General features: G+C 50.8%; 8 protein-coding genes across 8 annotated transcripts; 5 read left to right on the top strand and 3 right to left on the bottom strand.

The window, feature by feature from the left end:
• Window positions 1-1,069: 1,069 nt before the first annotated feature.
• BDV37DRAFT_270254 (Zn(II)2Cys6 transcription factor) lies at window positions 1,070-3,526 on the bottom strand (the record flags this gene model as incomplete). Its single annotated transcript, XM_032084524.1, has 1 exon — window positions 1,070-3,526. One exon carries the CDS (start codon window positions 3,524-3,526, stop codon window positions 1,070-1,072), a length of 2,457 nt encoding a protein of 818 aa, XP_031943375.1.
• A 3,045-nt stretch (window positions 3,527-6,571) lies between these two features.
• BDV37DRAFT_292581 (putative alpha-L-rhamnosidase A) lies at window positions 6,572-8,621 on the top strand (the record flags this gene model as incomplete). Its single annotated transcript, XM_032089217.1, has 2 exons — window positions 6,572-7,695; window positions 7,746-8,621. Exons 1-2 carry the CDS (start codon window positions 6,580-6,582, stop codon window positions 8,619-8,621), a joined length of 1,992 nt encoding a protein of 663 aa, XP_031943376.1. The 5' UTR covers window positions 6,572-6,579.
• Window positions 8,622-8,837: 216 nt separating this feature from the next.
• Window positions 8,838-10,144, bottom strand: BDV37DRAFT_292585 (uncharacterized protein). The gene is made up of 3 exons (XM_032089218.1): window positions 9,444-10,144; window positions 9,161-9,386; window positions 8,838-9,099 (listed from the first exon to the last, which is right to left on the bottom strand). The coding sequence occupies exons 1-3, from the start codon at window positions 9,890-9,892 to the stop codon at window positions 8,899-8,901; spliced, it is 876 nt and encodes a 291-aa protein (XP_031943377.1). The 5' UTR covers window positions 9,893-10,144; the 3' UTR covers window positions 8,838-8,898.
• Window positions 10,145-10,798: 654 nt separating this feature from the next.
• Window positions 10,799-16,121, top strand: BDV37DRAFT_292587 (uncharacterized protein; the record flags this gene model as incomplete). Its single annotated transcript, XM_032089219.1, has 26 exons — window positions 10,799-10,866; window positions 10,918-11,037; window positions 11,086-11,104; window positions 11,150-11,339; window positions 11,394-11,440; window positions 11,489-11,543; window positions 11,608-11,726; window positions 11,851-12,039; window positions 12,087-12,208; window positions 12,258-12,430; window positions 12,484-12,549; window positions 12,597-12,677; window positions 12,725-12,871; window positions 13,059-13,079; window positions 13,174-13,253; window positions 13,309-13,379; window positions 13,475-13,593; window positions 13,647-13,810; window positions 13,856-13,978; window positions 14,018-14,608; window positions 14,659-14,911; window positions 14,959-15,078; window positions 15,128-15,503; window positions 15,573-15,693; window positions 15,776-15,807; window positions 15,860-16,121. 26 exons carry the CDS (start codon window positions 10,799-10,801, stop codon window positions 16,119-16,121), a joined length of 3,729 nt encoding a protein of 1,242 aa, XP_031943378.1.
• Window positions 16,122-16,234: 113 nt separating this feature from the next.
• BDV37DRAFT_281302 (MBL fold metallo-hydrolase) lies at window positions 16,235-17,110 on the bottom strand (the record flags this gene model as incomplete). The annotated part of the gene is made up of 1 exon (XM_032086789.1): window positions 16,235-17,110. One exon carries the CDS (start codon window positions 17,108-17,110, stop codon window positions 16,235-16,237), a length of 876 nt encoding a protein of 291 aa, XP_031943379.1.
• A 460-nt stretch (window positions 17,111-17,570) lies between these two features.
• Window positions 17,571-18,008, top strand: BDV37DRAFT_281303 (putative oxalocrotonate tautomerase; the record flags this gene model as incomplete). Its single annotated transcript, XM_032086790.1, has 1 exon — window positions 17,571-18,008. One exon carries the CDS (start codon window positions 17,571-17,573, stop codon window positions 18,006-18,008), a length of 438 nt encoding a protein of 145 aa, XP_031943380.1.
• A 2,622-nt stretch (window positions 18,009-20,630) lies between these two features.
• On the top strand, window positions 20,631-21,758 carry BDV37DRAFT_243927 (uncharacterized protein). Its single transcript, XM_032081479.1, has one exon. The coding sequence runs from the start codon at window positions 20,968-20,970 to the stop codon at window positions 21,439-21,441; it is 474 nt and encodes a 157-aa protein (XP_031943381.1). The 5' UTR covers window positions 20,631-20,967; the 3' UTR covers window positions 21,442-21,758.
• A 1,218-nt stretch (window positions 21,759-22,976) lies between these two features.
• Window positions 22,977-23,229, top strand: BDV37DRAFT_281305 (uncharacterized protein; the record flags this gene model as incomplete). Its single annotated transcript, XM_032086791.1, has 1 exon — window positions 22,977-23,229. A coding segment is annotated over one exon (253 nt), but the record flags the coding sequence as incomplete, so codon positions are not given.
• Window positions 23,230-23,275: the final 46 nt, after the last annotated feature.

The following is a 23,275-nucleotide window of genomic DNA, read 5'->3' on the forward strand; positions in this document are numbered from 1 at the left end:
CCGATCACCTGGCCACATGGTTATGTCACCGTCCGAGTCCAGGTCCTGAAACTGTGACTAAATTTCCCCGGAGCTTTGCAATTTAACCGACATTTTGAGTTTGCGTTTTGGGTTTGATTAGATTTTTTTTCGTTTCCCCGGATTTTTCGTCGTGTTCCTGGTCGGTTGGTCGGTTATTAGGGGTCTGGTGGTGTATTAACCGAGACCGAGTGTGAACTTTGGTCGGGCCGGGGTTGCGGAGTCTGGGGTACATACGGTCTACTTTACGAAGTCCTTTACGGAGTACTCACGAAGGTTGTCAGCTGTGGTGTATTGCATGATGGGGATTGATTCTCTGGAGTTTGGGTTTTTATCATGTCTTGTTAATTTTATTTTGGTGAATCGGATGCTAAACTTATGCCTTGTCAATATCTGTAAAGACTATGTTTACTATGTAGAACAATAATCTAATAATTCTAATAATTATATTGACTATGGAGGGAATCCCGGAGAAAAGGAATAACCTCACAGCTCGTACCACACATCAGGTGGTGTTCCCCTTGAGGAAAGAAATAGTGCCTGACGGTCGTGCACAACCATCGAAGATCGCTACTTCTAACGGCCGGTTCCTTGATTCGATCCGCCCGATCTCTCTACTGGTGGAGATAGATTCTGATCTTGCTTTTGTTAATTTTATTTAAGATATTTAACCGAGCACGTGGATTTGGGGTTGGTAGGAACCGTAAATTGGGAGGGGATATTACCCGATTCTGAAGAGGTATGATTATCCGCTTTGAAGAGTTGTGATCTAGATAGCTTTCTCTGAGATGAATGGGCGTAGACAAGGATACCGTAGATAAATCATTATATACCATACTACACATACATATACAGACGTCAATACCCACGTCGGAATCAACTATATACATCACCGGGAGTTCTTTTATGACATCTAGCTGAACACAGCTACACCTGCGCATACGCAGTATGACGACACTGAGCTGCATATCTACTATGTACAGCTGAGTAGATCCTGCGCTGATAGGCCCGGTTCAGAGCCGAGAACCCCATCAACATTGGCGAGCCCTAATTACAAAGCTAGTCCGGTTCCCTTTCGTGTCCATCGGTAGAGGGCCAATACGGCCTTCCGCCGGTGCCGGATTTCGCTGTGATTGACAGGGCGCCCGCGCGCCTGAGCAACGGCACTGCGCATCACCTGCCGGAAGTTTCGCTGATACTCTGTGTTCAGTGTCACGACGCACGATTCCGTGGCGCGGATCATCACTTCACACGCGTTCAGGATGCCTTCGCCCGCTTCCTTCTGCAGGCGTTCGACGATCAGCAGCAGCAAGAAGCTGCCTTGCAGTAATTGGATGCCGAAGAAGTACGGCATAAAGCTAATATCAGGATCGAACCGGAGGATCTGGTCGACCGAGTCGGCGGCGTCCAAGGCGTGGGAAATCGTCGAGGCAAATGCAGGGGAGGACGTCCAGAAATCCTTGTCTTCAATCAAAGAGACCGGGTCCCATTTGCCCACGAGCAGGATATGCAGAACGTGCACCAGGTACGACGCATAGGAGATCACCGTTTGGGTATGCCAGGAATAGGCTTGGGTGAGGGCGGGATCAACCCCATGGTCCGGCTTGGGCGGCGGATATGCATACAAAAGTGGGGCCTCGGGATCCGAGGCAGTGGCCGCAAACGTCGTCAGGCTGGCTTTGTAGATCTCCAGTTGGCGCAAGACTTCGTTGACATGCACATCCCACGCATCTTTCCCATTCAGCCTCACTCCGAGCATCGGATGGTTGCGAGACTGATTCAAGTCAATCAGCTCTCCAGTCATGGTCATCAGGGGGAGAAAAAAGCCGAAGATAGAGTGGTCATGGCAAATGAAATTCGGAAACACGCGGCGTTTATTTTTGTCGCCCGACAGTACGCACTGTGGCCCGTCGGGTCGAGGACTGTTGCTATGGATATTCCCCGACTGCCAGGACCCTTCGTCCAACGGCAGCAGTAGATCTTCGCTTTCCGCGTCCAGTAAGGCCAATGGCCGGTTGTAACATAACGCCAGATGGCGATCCATGATATACAGTAACCACCACGCCCGACGACGCTCCTCGCGGTGCTCTTCGGTGATCGTGTTCTGCGTGTCCTGGCGGTCACAGACACAGTTCAAGCTCGGTCGGGTCGGATTCGAGTAGTCAAAAAAGGGTCGGGGGTCTACCCCGTTCCACCCCGGTAACCCATAATCGAACGATGGGCTCGACCCTTCGGTTTGAGTATCTACATTCGGCAGCACCTCGATCTCTTGGTTCAGCTTGAGCTCACGAGCGAGGGTAAACGCCGCATGCCACCATCGCATGCTGGCCGCTTTTTGCTCGCTCGAGGAGATGATGGACGCGACGTGGATATAGGTTATCACATCATCCAGCGATCCCGCCGGTCCCACCAGGCCCCGATCATCCCCGCCCCCTTCAAACGGATGGTGTACCGTGGTCGGGGGCAGTTCCTGGCCGACCGGCTCACTCAGAGATGCCCCCTGGTCTTTGAAGGACACGTGAATCAACGGTCTCAATAAACGGATCGTGAGGGCGCACAGGAACTGGCAGATATTCTTCCGCTGCTGTGGCGAAATCGACAAGGCAAAGGCTCGGTCATCCAGCGCTGCCACCCATAGCATACTGGCCAACAGTGCCGGAGTGCTGGGGCGCGGCGCATCGCGACTGAGGAAAGAGGCTTTGCGCAAGATATACGAATGGATGTGATGGCACACAGGATGCATTTGGGTCGAGAAAGCGCTGGTGAAATAAAGTTCAAGCAGATCGAACACCAGCCTCCGGGGCAGGTTCGCATCCAAAAACGGCATTAACGGCTGCAGGACCGGATATTTCAGTGAGGTCGGCGGGACGCCCGGCGTCTGGCCCACCACTTTCGCACCTTGCGGCGTGGGACCGCTATTGTTGGACAAATCCACTCCACTCCATACATCGAACATTCGGGGAAACGGTCCCTCCCCCAACCCGCCGCCCAAGAAATCGTATGAGCCCGGAGACACATGGGCTGCTGCCAACCATTCTTCCGTCACATTGCCCCCGGGGGCCAACTTCCGTGGGGGCAATGGCACGTCGGCTTGCGACCGGCGCTCATCAACACTCGGCGCGGATGCGGTCATCTCGTTCGTCCCGGGCGACCGGTGCGGAAAACTGGACGAGGGAGAGCCATTCGGTGCTGGCGTTGCAACTGCATCCGCCGTTGCCGGTGCGGGGATACGTCCATTCGCCTTTTCAGTGCCGCCCTTGGTGCCAGTCTGCTGCGATCGCGCAATGCGACCCCGTTTCCGACGTTCCCGGGTGAATTCGCAATGAATATCACTGCGGAGGCAGCGCGAACAGGGAAAGGCCCGGTCGCATCGCACGCGCCGTGAGTGGCAGGCGTCGCAGGCAATGCGGTTGCGTCTCCATTTCCGCTTGGCGGTGCTATTTTGCAGATCATCGGTGGTCTCTTGTGTATTGCCTTGCGGCGCATCCCCCGACTGGGCTGGGTCCATGTCAGGTAGACATTGGTGGTGGTCGGAGGGTTGCAAGAGGAGAGATTCTTCTGAGGGAGGAGTTAGCATGAGCCAAGACCTGGGGCAGTTGGAAAAGAAAGTACAACGGCCGGACTGCTTCCGGACAAGACGGGATCCAAAGGAAGAGGAAAAGATCAGGCGTATAAGTATCGCATGGGTGGGGAGACTCGAATGACAAGAAAATAATGATCAGAAATCAAATATGATCATATATCGAAGTGACCCGAAAAAAAAAATAAAAATAAAAATAAAAATAAACAGAAAGAAAAAGGAAGACCCGCAAGAACAGGGGCCAAAAGTCGCGCAGTGAAGCTGGAGGCCGGAGGAATCGCGGGGGAAGAACTTAATGAAGGGGACCGACTTGGTCTCCGCACCGACTGGGGTTTTTTTCCCTTTCGTACGCGCTCCACTTCAACCTCGGCGAATTTAAATTGATTGGTCCTTCATCCAAGACATTCGAGTCTTCGCGGTACGAATCTTTCACACGACGAACTCTTGCAAGGAAAAGTCTATTCTGCTGAATGGACCTCCGTTAATATCATTCTGTGGATTACTATCGTCCTTTGGGCAATCGGTGAATCCAAGGTTCAACAACGGCTCTTCCTAGACACTGCCACTAGTCATACTACTCGGAGTATAATAAAGTAGACAAGGGTTCGACTTTAGGTTGACAACCCCTGCGACATTATGTATCTAGGAAGAACCAGTCAGTAGTCTATGCTAGCATACAGGAGCACTTCGATCTCCCCTGAACTGACCAGATTGCTATTTATATTCATAAACTTTGAATGTCTCAGGTGAAAGTACCCCAGATTTCCACTATACTGAAAGATCTAACGATCGGCACATCTCGCTATCGTATGGCTCGCTTGCGGGAAAATGGAGAGAACAGACTCAGGGTGGTCTGTGCACTATGCACTCCATTCAAGTACAACCTTAATCATCTCGTTGATTTGAGACATTTGTCTTTGCGCCGTATGGAACGCGTTCGCAAAATAATAGAAGGTTTAGAAAACATATCGTCAATAATAACGTACGTCGGTCGGCAGAGTGCTTGCGCTTCAGCTGGTCGGAAGCACATTTGAACGTATTTCTCGCTTTATACACTTTCAGTCACAAGGATCATGAGAAAGGCATTGCGGGATACCTTTCCCCAGAATGTATAGACTTAAAAGATCATGCGACTATTGCCTCCTTCAGGAGTGTCATGCTCCCTGAGGAAGGAATAGCATGACGCGTGGATGGGGTCAGAAATGGCTGTGATCATCACAATCAGGTTCTAGCGGTGGGTCTAACAGTGGAAGGATCTGTAGAATGGTACACAAAGTTCGTGTTTGGTTCAAGACCACTCGGTCGTCCCAAGATGTAGTATGGAGGAAGCGGGCTGCCCACAACTTCCACTCAGGGATCGAAGGGAATCAGGTGATCTGGTAATGGCTGAAAATCTATCATCATTGCCGCCACAGAGTATGTGTTGAGCGATATGATGAAAATACAATCGAACTCAGTATGATCGATGCACTCGTGGAACTTTTATCCGCTATCAATCTTCTGTCAAACAGAGTTGATTTACAATCTATATTTGGATGGACACCAAGCAACATACTATATGCACCAGGAGCGTTATCAGATTCAAGATACCGGCTGGTATCCACCCGGTATACGGAATCACCATAAGCTAGGGTGGGGAGGAATCTCTACAGTGTGACTGGCACATGATACAGAATATGCCAGAAACTTACCATGAGGGAAGTCTCGCAATATGACTAAACCCATTCACTCACGAAGGCCCAAACAAAAATCATCTATGTCTTGTATTCGAGCTACTCGGCCTGTCAGTTGATCATATCCTCCACCTGAGCTTACTGTCTGTCAAATGTCAAAGTAGCTTCCAGAAACAATACTTCATTCATGACGCTGCGACGCACGGAGCTAAGTTACACCTCCATTCACAGCTTGTATGTCCTTACGCCGTACAGATAGAAGTTGTACAAAGGCTGATTTACTCTGTAGTTACTTCGGTGATGCAATAAAAAGATGATTTCGAGACTATTGGAAGTGCAGAGATTAAACCCTTAGTCCGCATTGATGGACCGGTTGCACAAGGCTTGCCCAAAGACCCGATAGAGGCGGTAGAATGAGTTGAATAGAGAAAACGACGAGCAATATATGACTCACTCATTATATCATGAAAGCTTTCCAAAAGACGAGCCGTCGAGACTAACTCAACTGGAAACCCGCGGGTGTCTGAGTTAATATTCGGGGAGTGCTTCGATTACGCTATCCACTTTTAGCATACGATTTATAGCATACCCGCCCATATGCCTTGTCAATTTCGGCAGGCTATTATAAACCACTGGAGTCCAGGTTCTGTTCTGGTAGTGAAAGCGGGCGAAATCTCGGTCGATCAAACTGAACTACGAAGAACAATAGTCAATCCTTGTTTTGAATATCCTGGATCTATAACTTTCATCAAGGGGCAATATCGCAAGACCATGAAGACATGAGCAGTATATATCTTCTTTGCTCCAGAACGACAGCCACAGTTACCGTGGAAGGCTTCATCCGATGTAAAAGACTTATATGGACGGATTCTACGGAGTCCTACGAGCTCTGATCGGTAGGGAAATGGGTTGATTCGGGATGAGAAAGCATTCATCTGCCGACATGCATCCTGGTTCGGATCAAATCAGTCTCGATCGGGAGAACATCGGAAACCCCACATCAATGCACGGATTCCTCCCCACACAACGTCATTTTCTGGGGAAACAAGACGGCCCTTCGAAACTCGGCCTGATGATCCCCCGATACACTTTCTTAGGATAGTGTTTGCATTCAATAGGATGTAATTACGCGTATAGTTGCGCCTCGGCCAGCATTCCCCCGACATTCAACCGCCTTTCCCGGAAGACACCTTCGAGGAGAGTATCTCCGGTGATGACCTACGGGCGGGGGTTGCATTTAAAACTTTGCCTAGGGCCAGTATACACGATGGCCAAGATTCGGGAACTCGTTTGCACACTTCAGACGCAATGCGCCTTCCTTGGTCTGCGTGGCTCCTAAGCCCAGCTCTTCTAGCTGTGGCCTGCTATGGCGTGCCTTACAACGAATACATTCTGGCCCCCGCATCACGACATCTCGTTCCCCTTGAAGTTCTCGAGGTCAATGGCTCCGTTACAAACCCCTCCTCTCTGACGCAATCCAGCGGTGGAAATGCTACATTTGATGGGCCAGCCTCTGTCACGTTCGACTTTGGTCGCAACGTAGCCGGCATTGTGTCTCTAGACATTGGGTCCTCATCCACACGCAATGGCTTCATTGGCGTGACTTTCACAGAGTCCAGCTTGTGGATCAGCAGTCAGGCTTGTGATGCCACAGCTGATTCAGGTCTCGACTCACCATTATGGTTCCCTGTCGGTCAAGGACCGGGTACATACACCGCAGAAAAGAAACACAATCGCGGCGCATTCCGGTACATGACCCTGGTCACCAACACAACTGCCGCGATATCTGTCCGCAATGTCCAGATCAACTACACAGCTGCCCCATCTCAGGATCTCCGCGCATACACGGGCTACTTCCACAGTAACGACGAGCTGCTCAACCGCGTCTGGTACGCGGGTGCATACACTAATCAGATTTGTACGATTGATCCAAGTACAGGGAATGCGTTGCCGTTCTTAGGGATCATTAGCTCGGATAGTAACATCACTCTCCCGGACACCACCCCTTGGTACAGCAACTACACTATCTCCAACGGCAGCAGCACACTTACAGACGGTGCGAAACGGGACCGTCTGATCTGGCCGGGCGACATGTCAATTGCACTGGAAAGCGTTTCCGTGAGCACGTCGGACTTGTACAGTGTGCGCACCGCCCTAGAGACTCTGCTTTCTCAACAAAAACCAGACGGCCGTCTACCCTACGCCAGCAAGCCGTTCATTGATATTGTGAGCTTCACCTACCATCTCCACAGCCTCGTTGGCGTATCTTACTACTACCGGCATTCGGGCGACCGAGCTTGGCTATCTCAGTATTGGGGTCAATACCAGAAAGGTCTGCAATGGGCACTTTCCAGCGTGGATGACACTGGACTTGCCAACGTCACTGCCAGCTCTGACTGGTTACGATTCGGAATGGGAGGCCATGTAAGCACTCTGTTCTCATCAAGCGATATCCAGAGAGCTAACCCAAGCAGAACATCGAAGCGAATGCCATTCTCTATTTCGTCCTCAACGAAGCCCAAGAACTGTCCCAAGCCATCAGCAACCATACCAATGCCAACTGGACCAAAATAGCCAGCGGTATCAAATCCGCCGCCAACAAGAATCTTTGGGACGCCAGCAACGGTTTATACAAAGACAACGAAACAACCACACTCCACCCACAAGACGGCAACGCATGGGCCATCAAGGCCAACCTCACCCTCTCCGCCAACCAAAGCAGCACCATCTCCTCCGCCCTGAGCTCTCGCTGGGGCAAGTACGGCGCACCAGCCCCCGAGGCCGCAGATGCCGTATCTCCTTTCATCGGCGGCTTTGAATTACAGGCCCACTTCCTCGCAAACCAACCCCAGAAAGCGCTCGACTTGATCCGCCTTCAGTGGGGCTTTATGCTAGATGATCCCCGTATGACGAACTCGACTTTCATTGAGGGCTATTCGACCGACGGGTCTCTCCACTATGCTCCATATACTAACGACGCCCGTGTATCGCATGCTCATGGTTGGTCAACCGGCCCCACGGCGGCGCTCAGTTTCTTCGCGGCTGGACTGCATCTTACAGGTCCTGCTGGGGCGACGTGGAGGTTCGCCCCGCAGCCTGGTGATTTGACAAGTGTGGATGCGGGATACACGACCGCTTTGGGGCTTTTTTCAACGACGTTCAAGAGATCGGAAAATGGAGATTATCAGGGGTTGACCTTCACTACTCCGCAAGGTACGACAGGTGATGTAGACCTGGCGGGTGTCGAAGGAACATTGGTTTCGACGGATGGCGAGCGTATTTCTCTAGTGAAAGGAACTGCAACAGGCATTGCTGGAGGCTCATGGGAGTTGGAGGTTGCAAGTCAATAGAACGAGATCAACTTGACATACACCATTCCAAGAAAAAGCAGAAATATTACTCCATTACATCACTTTGTGAGAAAGTTACTGTAGCCTGTGCCTCTCAAGTCCGTTTCAATGTAAAGCACAGATATCTACCGAGGCCAAGCAAGTGGCGACCACACCACTGCATAAATCAAAGTATCTAAAGTTAACCATATAATTTTATCTATGAATATCTATGTAGTAATGTATAACCCATATAAAAACGCCGAACCATGCCATCTTCGCAAGACCTCATGAATCATTAAGCAGAAGCACAGTGACCACCATCGACCCTCAAGTCCGTTCCAGTCATCCAGCCGCTGCCATCAGCGAGCATGTAAACTGTGGGCGCCTTGAAGTCCTCGGGAACACCCAAGCGGCCGAGCAGGGCACCACGCATCCAAGTCTCCTCGACCTCCGGCTTTTCCTTGAGGAGCGCATCGGTCATAGCAGTACGGATGTACTGGGTGTTCAATTAGCAATTACGAGCCAGAACGACAGCCAAAGTAGAAAGTAAGACTTACACCAGCAGACAGCGTGTTCACACGAATACCGTACTGGCCCCATTCCTGAGCCACAGAGCGACACATCTGGTGAACGGCCGCCTTGGACGAGTTGTAGGCGGTACATGTCAGGCCGCGGTTGGCGATCTGGCCCGACATCGAAGCGATCATCACGATACTTCCGGGGGTGTTCTGCTCCTTGAAGATGCGTGCGCAGTGCTTGGCCGGGATGAAGGTTCCGATGACGCTGCGCAGAATCAATCAGTATGTAAGTAACTTTGTGTTTGTCTAAATAAAGGCTTACTTGACATCCAGCATCTTCCTCCATCCGTCGATCGGGTAGTCCAGCGCCGGCACCATCTGCTGAATTCCCGCGCAGGTGATCGCGCCCCGCAAGGGCATGTTCCGCTTCAGACCCTCGGCAGCGATCTTCTCAAGCGCGTCCTTCGTCAGCTCCTCGTTGGTGATGTCACACTGCGTGTATGTGGCTTGCAGTCCACGCGCGGAAGCCAGCTTCTGCACGGTGGCCCATTCCTCGGCGCTGGGCGTGGGCAGGAGGTCCAGACATGCGACATCTCCGCCGGCTTCGAGGACGGCTGCTGCAAGGACGATTCCGAGTCCGCGACCGCCGCCGGTGATCACGACCGTGCGGTTGCTGAGAGAGAAGAGGTCGCCGGTGCGAGCCACGGCGGGATTCTGGATAGATTCCGGGGCGACGGCTGTCGTGTTCTCGGGGACTGCGGAGGGGGCCATTTTGGTGTTGTGACTGTGTTTGAGAGATTATTGTGTCTGGAAGAGCAGGAGCGAGTGGTTGGAAAATTGGGGGACTCATATATATGTTTGTGATGCTGGGCTCTGGGGCGCTTATCCACGACTAAACTAGTAGGACGGCCGATTCAAGCATGGAGAGCTGCATGTTTCATAGTATTGCTTGGGGATGCTTATCCACATAAGTCCACATGAGTTCTTTGGTCGGCCAACCGAAGATCAGGCACGCTGCTCATGGTGGACGCAGTACTACCCCGACCGATGGTTGTGTTTACCCATGGGGGTTATCCCAGTAGAGGGCGCCTATTTGATCCGAAAAGGGTAATATGGGGGAAGTCCGGGGGGTGGCGTGTGGGTCCATTCTGCAAGCGCTAATGACTGCTCTTTTAGGAAATCGGGCCGTGGTACCGAAGTGTCGGCTGGAGCCCACCCCGGAAGTTGACCGGCACCGGGATCAGGTACTGTTGCCAGGTACCCCGGTATCTCGACCCTCTTCGGTGGGAATTAGCCCCCATGGGAAATTCAATGGTCTGAGCACTATTAATGCATCGGGGGCTTCTTCACTCGGACATCTTAAACAAGGGGCTGATAGTTAAGATTGTAGATTGCAGAAGCGCAACAGTGATAGGGCTGAAGTGTACAAGTTAGGGAAGAACTCTACGGAAGTTTAAATGCTGCGCCATTTTCCTTGTTACGCCTCCAAGAACCTTCCCCGGGGCCCCGCAATTCGCAGGCTGTTGGCACGAAAACACACGGAAAAGTTTAAGTTATGACGTCCGAATTTTTTCCGGGGTAGAACAATATATAAAAGTAGAAGTAGTCCCATGAACTTGGTTGTTTCTCCGCGGTAAACACACATAGGTCAAGACGAGAATTAGACCGGCGGCCATAATGACTTTTCTTGTTGGAAAGCCGCTGACGATGGCCATTACGGCCACTGCTGGCAGTGGCTTCCTTCTGTGAGACTACGTTTATGCCCTCAGATTACGATGTATTTACTGACTGAACAGTTTCGGTTATGACCAAGGTGTCATGTCAGGTCTCTTGTCGGGAGATGCATTCGTTCACACATTTCCCGAGATTGACACCACCACTGGTGGCACTGGTAGCTCGACTTTGCAAGGAACTGTGTAAGTTTCACCAGTACTATCCTTTGGCTAGGGCTAACAAAGTATCAGTGTCGCCATCTATGAGATTGTAAGTCACCCTCGCCTTCCTCTAGGCTAGGTCTGACTGTCATAGGGTTGTTTCCTGGGTGCCATTATGGCCCTGGTTTGGGGTGAGAATGTTGGACGTCGCATGTGTATCATGGCTGGCTGTGTCATCCTCTCAATCGGTGCTGCCCTACAGGCCACTGCTTACGGTATCCCCCATATGATCGTGGGTCGAATTGTAGCAGGTGTTGGAAACGGACTCAACACTAGTACCATCCGTACGTACTTTCCCTGTGGCCTTCGTGTGCGGTGGACCAGCTAACGTTCAATAGCGGTTTGGCATTCCGAACTGAGTAAGCCTGAGAGCCGCGGGAAAGGGGTAGGTCTCCACCTTCAGCGTAGCTCGTCTTATACTGACGTGTTATAGCTCGCTATTGAATTGTGTATCAATATTTTCGGTGTTATGACTGCGTACTGGGTCGGTAAGTTCAGGGTTATGCTCCGTTCCCCTTTTCTCTTTCTCTCGGCAACCTCTGACAAAAACAGACTATGGCATGAGCTACGTCAAGAACGACGCCCAATTTCGATTCCCCCTTGCCCTTCAGATTCTCTTCGCTATCCTTACTTTTATTGGCATCCTTGCCTTGCCCGAGTCACCTCGTTGGGTAAGTTGCCCCTCGTCTATCAATGATTTCTTAACTAACAACCCAGCTTATTGCCCATGGCCGAGAAAGCGACGCCCGCCGTATCATTTGGTCTCTCCAACCTAATGCCCGCAACATCGGGGAGGACGACGCAGTCGTTAATCAAGATATTGCCGAAATTACACAAGCTATCCGGGAGGAACAATCCGCTACAGAAGAGAGCTCTTTCATGATGGTGTTCAAGAACGGTCCTCAGAAGTTTCTGTACCGGACACTCTTGGGTATGGGCGGACAGATGATGCAACAGTTGTCCGGTGTGAACCTGATCACATATGTGAGTAGCTGTCCATGTCTGGAGAACTTACGGTCTAATGCAAGCAGTACAATACCGTTATCTTCGAAAAGTCTGTCGGTATGACCCATAACTTGGCGCTGCTGTTGGCAGGCTTCAATGGCGTGGCGTACTTTGTGTCCACTCTGGTCCCTATCTGGACAATTGATCGGTACGTTGAGTACTATTCCTCTGTATGAAAAACAGAACTAATTTTGCAGGCTCGGTCGACGGAAGCTGATGCTTTTCGCTGTGGTTGGACAAGGGGCGTGCATGGCTATTCTGGCCGGCACAGTGGCGGACGGTGGCCATGCCGCTGGTCTGGTAGCCACCGTGATGCTATTCCTTTTCAACTTCTTCTTTGGGGTGGGATTACTTGCCATTCCATGGCTCTGTATGTTTATCTTTCATTATCCAGATCCGATTCAGCATACTAATCATCGGCAGTGCCTGCGGAATACTCCCCGTTGGCTACTCGTACCCGATCCGCAGCATTGGCTACGGCAACCAACTGTACGTTTATCCCAGTTATCTGCGATGTGTCACGCTAATGAGTCCAGGGATCTTCACTTTCTTGGTAGTGGAAATCACCCCGGTCAGCATTGACAACGTTGGGTATCGCACGTATATCTACTTTGCAGGTATGTACTACGCATCTGTATACACTACTAGTTGCTAACAGTAGCAGTGTTCAACTTCTGCTTCATCCCTCTGATTTACTTCTTCTACCCTGAGACGCGCAACCTCACCCTGGAACAAATCGACCACTTGTTCACTGGCGAGAAGGTGAAGCTTCATTGGCACGCATCGATGGGAACTGCCGGCGACGCCGAGCGTCGTCTGGGAGAGAAGGACCCAGAGCTTGCTGGTGTCCAGCATGTCGAATAGATTATTTAGTTTTCTTTTCTGTTACGGGGTGTCGCAGAGCTTAAGCTCAGCGGTGCTATGAGTTAGTGTACAATAATGGGTTGTCTCCATGTCTTCATTTTTATGTATATTCTTAATAAATACTACACTGCCAGACATAAGACAAGACATATCAAGTATCTCTGCTGCAATATCCGTACCCTAGAGCCTTAAAATCTCCAACAAATTCCACCTGCATCCAACTGAACCCTAATAGTTTCAGGTCATTAGTCTTAAGTCTCGCTCAAGACATGAACCACGGCTCTGCAGCACCGAACCTGCATCCCTGGTTCTACGTAACCTACTCCATCGTACGATAACCGGATAAATAAATAAGAATGAAATTTGGGACGACCCACCGCAGAGATTCCAGAGGCCATCTCCGTGTTTTCCCCACATTTGATCAAACCCGGTGGCGGTTATCGGTTCCCGATCCGGTAATCCGCCCGACACGCTGTCGACGACCCCAAACTTACTTTTTCAGGTAATTATAGACTTTCGATTCCGTTCCCCGTATCATAAGGGTAGTTAGTTCTTCAATCACCTCAATCACCATGACCGCCATGCCTCAGGACACGGACTCCTTGCGTCATGCTCCCCGGAAGCGTACACGCACCGGCTGTATCAACTGCAGTAGACGCAGACGAAAATGTGGGGCAATCCCCCGGAATTTAGTACTTTTCCAGAAGCTCACAATAGCCTAGGTGACGAGTCCAAACCAACATGCACCGGCTGCAGACGGCGCGGCGAGAAGTGCCAATGGCGTGTACTAGGCTCCTTCCGGGAGGCCAATATCAAAGTCCTCGAGCCCGGCCATCCGTCCATGAACCAATCGGTTGGTCGGAATAGTCGGCAGAGTAAATTCAAGGTGGGTTGCTGCTGCAAGGAAAGCCGTCCCTGTCTGACCGAGTAGATATTGAATGTCGACCCTCCTTCGGCCCGAAAAGAGCGTGCTCGTAAAGAGCAGTCGATGCCCGAGAGGGCACCATCCCCTCAACCCCAGCAGGAGGAGGCATCTGCGCCTTCGCCGCTACCTGTTACTTATCCGGATCAGGCTCAGGCTCAATTACCTCAGGCTGACTTCAGTCATTGCGATGATCCGGGTCTTTCCCCGTCGCTGTCGAGTAATGCTTCCTTTTACCCGGCTGCGGAGGTCCGCAACCATGAACGCGATGGTGGCCGCAACGATGAGGCGACTAACGATCTTCCCAATCATATTACCCATAACACTTCACCTAACCACCCCTATATGCATTCCAGTCCTGAATTTGTTATAGATGAGCTCGCTGCATTACGGAATTTCTCCAACCATGCAGCATCCTTCCCTCAAACTGCCCAGGAGCCTTACCAAGCCATTGCCTCACCTCTCTTTGATCACAGCGTCTTCTCCGATCCAGTCAACTTCACTAATGATGTCTTTCTGCCTGGATCCGCCTATGAGGCGCTTCACACTACGCTGCGGAACCGCCAGCTCTGGACTGCCCGGCCGGACATCCCCAGTCGGTGCAGCTCGCCAGCGTCAGTTCCAGAGTCCGGGGCAGTGACTCCCAATGAGCTACATCCGAGTCAAGTAAACCAGTACTCGAGACCAAGACGCCCGTTTGAACTGTCACCAGCTCGGGAAAATGTGTTGTGGCAGAACTATCTCAATGAAATTTGTCTATGGGTGTGTAGTTGTCCCCACGTCGCTGTATCTACCTCTTACTGACCGAGCAGCTTGACATGTTCGACAACCATCGTCACTTTGCCTCGACCTACCCTCAAATGGCCAAGTCAGTGCCACATCTTCGCTATTCTATCCTGGCCCTATCCGCCCGCCAGATCGAGCGGAAGCAAAACCAGAAGTCCCAGTCCGAAAGTCTTTCCTTGTACCAGGAGGCAATCCATCTCCTCCTCCCGGAGCTAGAAAGCAAGACGACACCAGTGATAGCGTCCTGTGTGATTCTATGTGTATTGGAAATGCTAAGCTGTACGCTTGTCTACCCTTCTCAATCCGACACACCTAACATCCGACAGGCAATCCCAAAGAATGGCGCCGCCATCTAGACGGCTGCGCATATCTAATCCAAGCAGCCGAGATCAACGGATTCTCCGGGAAAGAAGAACAAGCCCTCTTCTGGTGCTTCGCGCGAATGGGTAATTATACCCCGCTCTCATGCAACAAGCATTGTTTCTAATAGATCAGACGTCTGCGGCGGCCTCATCTCCGAGGAAGAGACCATCATCCCCATCCACCACTGGATCCCCAAGGACATGAGCCCGGCCGAAGCCTCCCAGCACTTCCTCGCCTCCAACATATCCGCCTTCGACACCTACGCAAACTACACCGTCTACCTCTGCGCCCAGACCCTCGGCGTTCTCTTCAACCCCTCCTCCCAACTCCCGCCATCCTGTGTATCGTGTCGATACCTCGGCAGTCCTGACGATCGAGACACGTACGTGCACCGCTGGACACGTCTTTTCGACAGCGTCGAAGAGTGGTACGATAACCGGCCGAGCCAGATGAAGTCGATCTTCGTCATACCGGCTTCAGCGGGGCCGAGGCCGTTTCCGACGGTTCTGTATGGGAATGGAGCTGCTAGTAGGTTTTTTTTTTTTTTTTTTTTCTTCTTCTTCTTCTTTCTTTTGAGTCCATTTCTCTCGCTCGCTTATATACTGACGCGGCTAGTCTCTGGCAATCAATTGTATCATACGTGTGCGTTACTGTTGCTTCAGCGCAAGCCGAAGACTCTTTCTCTCTCCCGACGACCGGTATGTTCCTGTTCTCTTGAAGACTTGGTTCAAAGTCACGCTAATACAACTCTAGAAATCCGTCCTCTGGCATGCTAGACAGATCTGTGCGATCTCCGCTTCGAACACTCACCAGTAAGTTTTATTGCGCTCATTCCAGTCGAAAGAGTACTAAGCTCTATATCAGCGGCTGCTGGACAAACGCCCTACAACCCCTCTGGCTAGCCGGCAAAGCCATGTCACATCACTCCGAGCACACAGCCATCATCGAAACATTGACGCGTGTCGAGCGCGAGACCGGTTGGGCGACAGCATGGAGAGTCGAGGATCTAAAAGACTTCTGGGGCGAAGACGACGACATGGACGAGATGGAGCCGATGCGGGTCGACGTGGAGGGGGATGTGAGTCTGCAGACGCCGCGGAGTATCCGGAGCCCATTAGAAGTATAATTAGAGACGCATGACGCTGTTGATGACGAGAGAGATTCATGACATGGTTGCATTATGCTAGAACATCAATCCTAACCTCTTAAAAAATACAAATTACATCGCAAAAACAGACATCACGAAGCCTCTTTGAATTCATACGCATTCTGTCCAAATGCCGCCTTCGCACCCGCTAGAATAGCGTGCGGATTAATCCTCGACGGGAACAACTCCTGCATCCTGCGATAGAGCTCCTCAGGGCTCGACGCCGTCGAAGCCGCGTCCTCAAACGCAAGGATATATCGTCTCGTACTCTCGATATTAAACACGCCATCCACCGTCCCTGCCCTCTTATGCCCCGCAACCACAGTATGGGGCTCTAATGCCTCGATCGTATCCAACGCCCTCAGCCATTCCCGGCGTTTGCTCGTCGTATCCGCCTCCCCGAAGAACTGGTGCACATCGCCATACACCACGTCACCCGCCACGACGAGACGCAGATCAGGAACCCACAGAACCGTTGAGTCATGGGTGTCCGTGTGTCCCACGTCAATGATCCGGAATACATGATCTTCCATCGTGAAGGTAGTAGACGGCCACGGTTCGGCCGTCTTCTGCGGCTGATAGATCTGGGCCGGGAAGAAGCGCGTCCAGATATTGACGAACTTGTCTGGTTCAAGCTGGCCTTGCGAATGTGTCACTGTTGCTGGTGTGGCGATTGCGCGCGCGGATGGCCATCGCTGTAGGAGCACCGGGATCCCGAACCAGTGGTCGCCGTGCCCGTGCGTGATGTAGATGTATTTAAGGGTTTTTCCGGGTGCAGTGGCTTCGATCCAGTGGATTAGTTCTTCGGTCTGGGTGATCGAGATCGGGGTGTCGACTAGGACAGCCTCGTTGGTGCCGTGGATGAGGGTGCAGGAGATTGGGGAGAAGGCGCTTGTTTGCCCTTCTCGCTGGATGGCCATGGGCAGACGGGAGGAGACCCATACGTCGGCTCGGAGGTGTGAACTCATTGTATTGGAAGGAGATGTCGGGGTGGGGTTGGTGTCTGTGTCGTATTATTCCTGGTGGCCTCGGGTCGTTGTTAAATAGACTGTCTACAGACGGGGCAGTGAGGTCAAATGCCATGGCCGGTAGGGAACCCTCGGTAGGCTTCTTCCGAATTTATTGGATTTGTCAAATTAAGTAGACTCTCTCTTCTCATATCAATGTTTTTCACCTCGGCGATTGTGCTGTGTCCCCGCGATGGATTGGATATAGGCGGGGAGTATCAGTAATCCCGGAAATGAACTACCGAATGATAAACTGTACTGAGTCTACAGCATATGCCTGCCCTACAACTACTATATATATCCCATGGCTTATACAGAACATTAAACCCGAGACTTATCTCCCAAGAGAATCACACTATCTCATTCATACCCCTCCACATAAGTTATAACCAAAACCCATTCAAACAAACAAACACGAACAATGCCCCGCTGGACCTTCTACCTATCCCCCAGCACCCTCACACAGGATGAAAAAAGCACCATCGCCAGAAAAGTAACAGACCTGTACATCAGCTTCGGCATCCCCGCCTTCTGGGTGAACGTCTTCTTCCACGAGACCGGCGAGGGCAATTTCTACAGCGGGGGTGAATACCCCCCGAACGCCGTGTTCTTCCACATGGATCACGCGGCCAGCAAGATCGATTCTGAGGATCTGCGAGATGAGTTCATTCGGAAGGTCAATGATATCGTGGGGCCCATTCTGGATCCGAAGGGCGTGAAATGGGAGTATAATATCTATGAGCATCCGAGAGATAACTGGAGGATTAATGGCATGATTCCGCCGATGGAGTATCCGGAGGTTTTGAGGGAGTGGAGGGAGCGGAATGCGCCGGTTAAGTATGAGGGGGCGTATAGATGATCCCGTCTCTTTCTTTTGTTTCCTTTTTTGCTCGCTTTTTTGGGGGGGGGTTTGGGGGGGGTTGTTTACTAGGCTTATTGTTCTGTATCGTGGGGACGTTGAGGGATGAAGCATGAGATGTTTGTAACTAGAGACCCAAGGATAACTTGAGAATGCCTTTACCGCAATTGATATGGACTGCGGACCTCCACTTAGTCTAATGGGGGGTGCAATAAATGAGTGGAAGTATATAAGTGAATTGCAAACGGCGGCAAAGTATGAGGCGACCTCTGCTATATGTCTTCGAGATCGAATTCTATATTATCTTGATATGGCTTTGCCAGTCACTCTGATATTTCGCTGCTAGGAGTGTATAAGGATATTTTCTCTGTTCATGGAATATCTACCAGGCGTAGTTTACATCTACGCCTTTCATGACCGTTCAATCATAGCACCCCTCTGAATCTCCACCATTACTTGTACAACTGATGCATTCTGCAATTCTAAATCAGTATCATGCAAGCTACCGATAGGGTAGAAAACCTCGAGTACAAGGGAAAGAAGAAAGAAAAGTCCCCAGAAGTCTTCTCCAACACAGACTACACTTGAACATGCAAGTTGTCAGGGAACAATCTCTTAGCACATGTTGACGCGACTTCAAAGTTGTCGGCAATGTATCTGGTTATAGAAACTAGCCGTGGCTGTGTAAAGCTCAACTCGGTTCCTGATTTAATTACCCAACTCTCAACCAGAATCATTGCTCCTTAGAACCGAGTTTCATAATTCTGATAAGTATTTGTTGTATTGGATCGACTGAATCTGCAACGGTCCGAAACTGGTGCGGGTCCGATCTCGGCTCCGATCCGCACTGCGGGTTCGGTGCAGATTTTGAAACCCTAGACTTTAGCCTGAGCACTCGATGTATACTTAAGACGATGAGCTCAACAGTATATAACCTCTTAAAGAAGAGCTACGTATATTGAAGCATGTAGAATTAGAAGAGAGTTGGGTATAGTGCTCAGACTTGCGTACAAGCTCGTTTATCCGTGTGACGCCTAGGGGGGTATGAAAAGAGCCGGAGGGTATCCTGATATGGAGAACATCGGGATGTCTGATGTGCGCTATACTTCATGATCTTGGGTCATGCATCAGAAAACAATTATTGTCTAGACCCATTTCTCGCGCAGCAAATCGGGCGCTGGAAAGGGAGGAATGGGAGGAATGGGGCTGCCCTTGCGGGCGAGCAGACAAGTCCAGAACTGGTGTCTTGAGCGATATACTCCGTAGGGCGAAGATGTCCATTTCCACGACTTATTTTAAGTACACCTGGACAGAAGGACAACTGCCTTTTGCGGTACTAGGGCAAAACACGACAAGTTTTCGAGCATTCGACAGGATACCTGTCAGGGGCAATCAAGGGATAAAAGCTCGTTCCACTTTTCGGCGACCCCTGAACCATAGCCGGGACGAATGTCTGTTGCCCTTCATTCTTCTACTTTTTTTTGTCCCGACATTCCTGGACTGACCATGGTTGAGACGAGACATTCCTTTCCGACGCGACTCCTTGGCGTGACGTGCAACTCATTCCCATCGTTGCCATGGAGGGTCTGGGAAGTATTCTCGCTAACGTGGCCTTGTTGATGTTCGAGATTCGTAATGTTATTGATATACTGGTCGCTATGAGGTAATTGGGGTCGTATTCGTTTCTACGTTGGGGTTTGGGGCACGAAAGAAGAATAGGAGAAGTGGGCGAGGGAATTAGACTATTGGCAACGTTCTGCCAAGGCGCCTAGTAGCGAGCTTAAGTAATGGCGCAATTGCTCACTTAACTTTTCTCGCCTCTGCCCTGGAGTGTGGCTCAATGCGGTAAAATTGGCGCTTCGATGCCATGGTGAGAATGGCGGCTGCCTAAATAATGGTTTATTCTGGTACGGTAATCCTGCGTGGTGATGGAGAGGACCGGTGGTTGGAGGAAAATCAGTTTGAATACTTCCTCTGGTTGATATAGGGGTCAGCTCGGTTAATAAAGAGATCCGGGAACACATAAGGGTGTGAAAAAAAAAAAAAAAAAAAAAAAAAAAAAAAAAAAAAAAAAAAAAAAAAAAAAAAAAAAAAAAAAAAATTAAATCGAGAGGTTAAGAAATAAGTTTTTCAAAGATAAAGTGATGTTTAAGTGGGAGCGACATAATATCACATTGTGTGGTTGTATGGATATATATGAAGCAATGTAAGATATATAATGATCAACCGGATATATATTCCCAATATTGCAGTACTAATAACCAGTGGGGATCTGCCCTACGTAGAAAGGAATCCACTTGGTATTGTTGGCTGTACTTACAATAGGTATTTGATATGTAATAACAAACCATTGTTGTTGCGTAATGCACTCAATGCACTCAGTCCACTCGCAGACTCCAGGTGAGATGAGCGAGGGTTGAGATACAGATCACACCCCCCCACAAACTGTGGCGCATGCTGTCAAATAAGAGAACATGCGCCACACCATCCTAACCCCGATCAAGACTAGTGCACAGCGTATATTGCCTGGGCAATCTCAGATCCACCCCTGATTGGCCCCAGGGGGAGATGAGGAATGGATTTCCCCTGGAAATAGTAACGAAAATGCATGGCTTGAAACCAACGGGACCACGCTGGCAGGTGGATAATAACTTCCCATCGCCAGCAGATGAATTAATCTTGGACAAATCCTGACGTCGACTCCTTTTTCCTGAATTCATCCCAAGTAGAACCCAATACTCCAAAAGGAAGTCGTCATCGGCCCTTCCCAAGATGGACTGAGGGCTGAAACGGCGGAAGTTTATTGTTTCACTCTTTATTACTGCGCTGTGTCGCTCCTTATTTTGGTTTCGTCTTTTCTGGGAAGGATTTGCAGGGTGAACCTCCTACGACTGCCCTGGCCAACCCTCTTGTATACAACCGGTCCCGACACATCTGTGTTCGCAAACAATCCTGAAAGATGGCGCCGTCCGCACTCGCTGCCCTCGGGCGTGTCACATCCCCAAAAGGCTTCAAGGGCGGCCCAGAAGCCGAAGCTCTCGTGTCGCCTCCCAGCCCCGCGGTTCCAGATTACGATCCTACAATTAATGCAAAGCCCTACTCACCTTTTTATCGCCATGCGACGCAAAACTTCACCGGACAGACCCCGAATGCCGCTCTGAAAGTACCCAACGCCGATGACCTGGAAACCGGCGCCAGTGCATATCGACCATCCGGGGAGTCGGACAATCGCCGCAGTTCGAAACTCTGGACGGAGAAGAAGAGACATTGTGACTGGCTCAGGGCATTGCCGAAGAAGCAAAGAATAGCCGTGAAGGCGGTCATTGCCATTGTCATCGTGGGGACAATGGTGGCTATTGCCCTGGGCATTACGGCGGCCGTTGGGGGAGGAGTGTGGAAGTCGAACCACCAACAGGGGGCTATTGGATCCTGAGTGCGTATGTTCTTTGACGATGAGCGACGCGGCCAGGTCTGACTCGGTTTCTAGTGCTTCGAACAGGTTTTTTTCTTTGACAACTGCTTACGAATTCCATATTCTTCACTTCTCCCCATGCACGCTGGGGTAGCTATTCTGCGAAAGACTTCCGGCAGAGTGGACCGGACGAACAAGGGGCGACAACAGAAGGAAAAGGGATGGCAGAATACCCCGAACGGGCGTGCGACGGGGATTACCGTGTAACTATATGTCGCTTGATCGGCCCAGGCAATGGTCCAGACGCGTGGACTTCGACCGTGATAGTGACATTTCCTTCATGTGAGAGAGAATTAGTCGATGACAGCCAAGAAATAAGATCATTCGTATTCTTAACTCTGAACAAAACTGGGAGTGGGCCTGTGGCCTGGCTCGGCTACCATCCGTAGATCGGTGCCTGATCGCCTAGATAGGGTGCCTGGCGGCGGAAGAACGTCGGCCCACAACACGTGACCCACAGGTGCTACAAAAAGGCCGATCACGAGCATTCCTTTGGGATTTTTTTTCTTCTTTTTCTTCATTACATCGAAAAGCTTTAACAGAACCTGCCACGACCGTCGTCCAGTCTTTATCCCACGGCGACGTGTTGCCTTCGGTCTACGGACTGATTGGTTCTGGAGAACAAAAACTCCTCGATAGGAAGTTTGCCTTTCGTTGGGTCCTCTTCAGTGAGGGCGATGAGGGGTGAATGTCGATGACGGGATACATATCGACTTGGAAAATATCTGTGATGTCCACAAGTCCACTTAGCTGCAATATGAACATGTTACTGGAGAGAGACCTTTCAGCAACGCCTGCTGTAGAATAGACCGTAGTTCGTAGAAAAAGAATTGTTTTGGCGCCACATGCGGGCGGAATGTGGTGTCAGGTGCTTGCAGTCACGTTGACAAAAAGTGACTGTCAAAGGTTTCTGCAGATACCATCGTCCACGTCCTTGATTGCGTCAAAAGGGCCCGGATTTCCGCAAGGTCAATGCTTTGCGATCCTCTCCTTTTTACAGGACCAACGCGACGCGAATCCTGCTCGACGACTCGAACAGGGGCAGGGGCCAGATGACGGTGGAGGCAGGGGTCTCCTACAAACAAGGTGTGCAGAGCATACCGGTCCCTTCAAAGCCACGAAGTGAGGAATGCTCGACCGGGCAATTCGATCAAGCCTGGACGTAACAAGATGTGAAAAACAAGGCTTAGGCCCAGCAAGGCCCATTCTTTGGGGGCATTCTCAGCTGGACAACAGTCACTCGGTGTTTGTTTGTGGCGCTCAAGGGGAGACCGACATACCAAGTGGTCGGAGGATGGGTTCATGTTATTGGGATGATAAAAAGGTCAACCTTGTCCAGCCCTCGTGCAGGAGGAATCGAGACGTCCCAAGGCCTAATCAGAAGTCTTTCTTTCAGTTACTTTCCTTAATTAATATTTATCGAGGCTGTGCCTGTTCAGTCCGTTGTCGCTCTTTTAGAATTAGTGGACGCCGAAAGGAATAATAACGCAAGCAAGATGAAGGGACTTCAGAATGGTATTCCCATCGCGATGCTGGCTGCGATGGCCAGTGCCCAGGGGCTCGGTGGACGCCCCAAGGTTGATACCGGCAACGGTGTGGGAGTAGGCTTCAGTAACCACTTCTCCAACGAGGTGAACAACTTCAACAAGGACGACCACTCTGCCGATGTGCACACCGAGACCAACATTATCAAGGCCCCACCCCACCCTCACGGTGGTCAACATGGCCCGGAACATGGTGGCCACGATGGTCACGGAGAAGGGGAGGGAGCACACGGACACCAAAAGCGCGGCGG

This window comes from Aspergillus pseudonomiae (genome assembly GCF_009193645.1).
Source record: "Aspergillus pseudonomiae strain CBS 119388 unplaced genomic scaffold BDV37scaffold_19, whole genome shotgun sequence".
Taxonomy (NCBI): domain Eukaryota; kingdom Fungi; phylum Ascomycota; class Eurotiomycetes; order Eurotiales; family Aspergillaceae; genus Aspergillus; species Aspergillus pseudonomiae.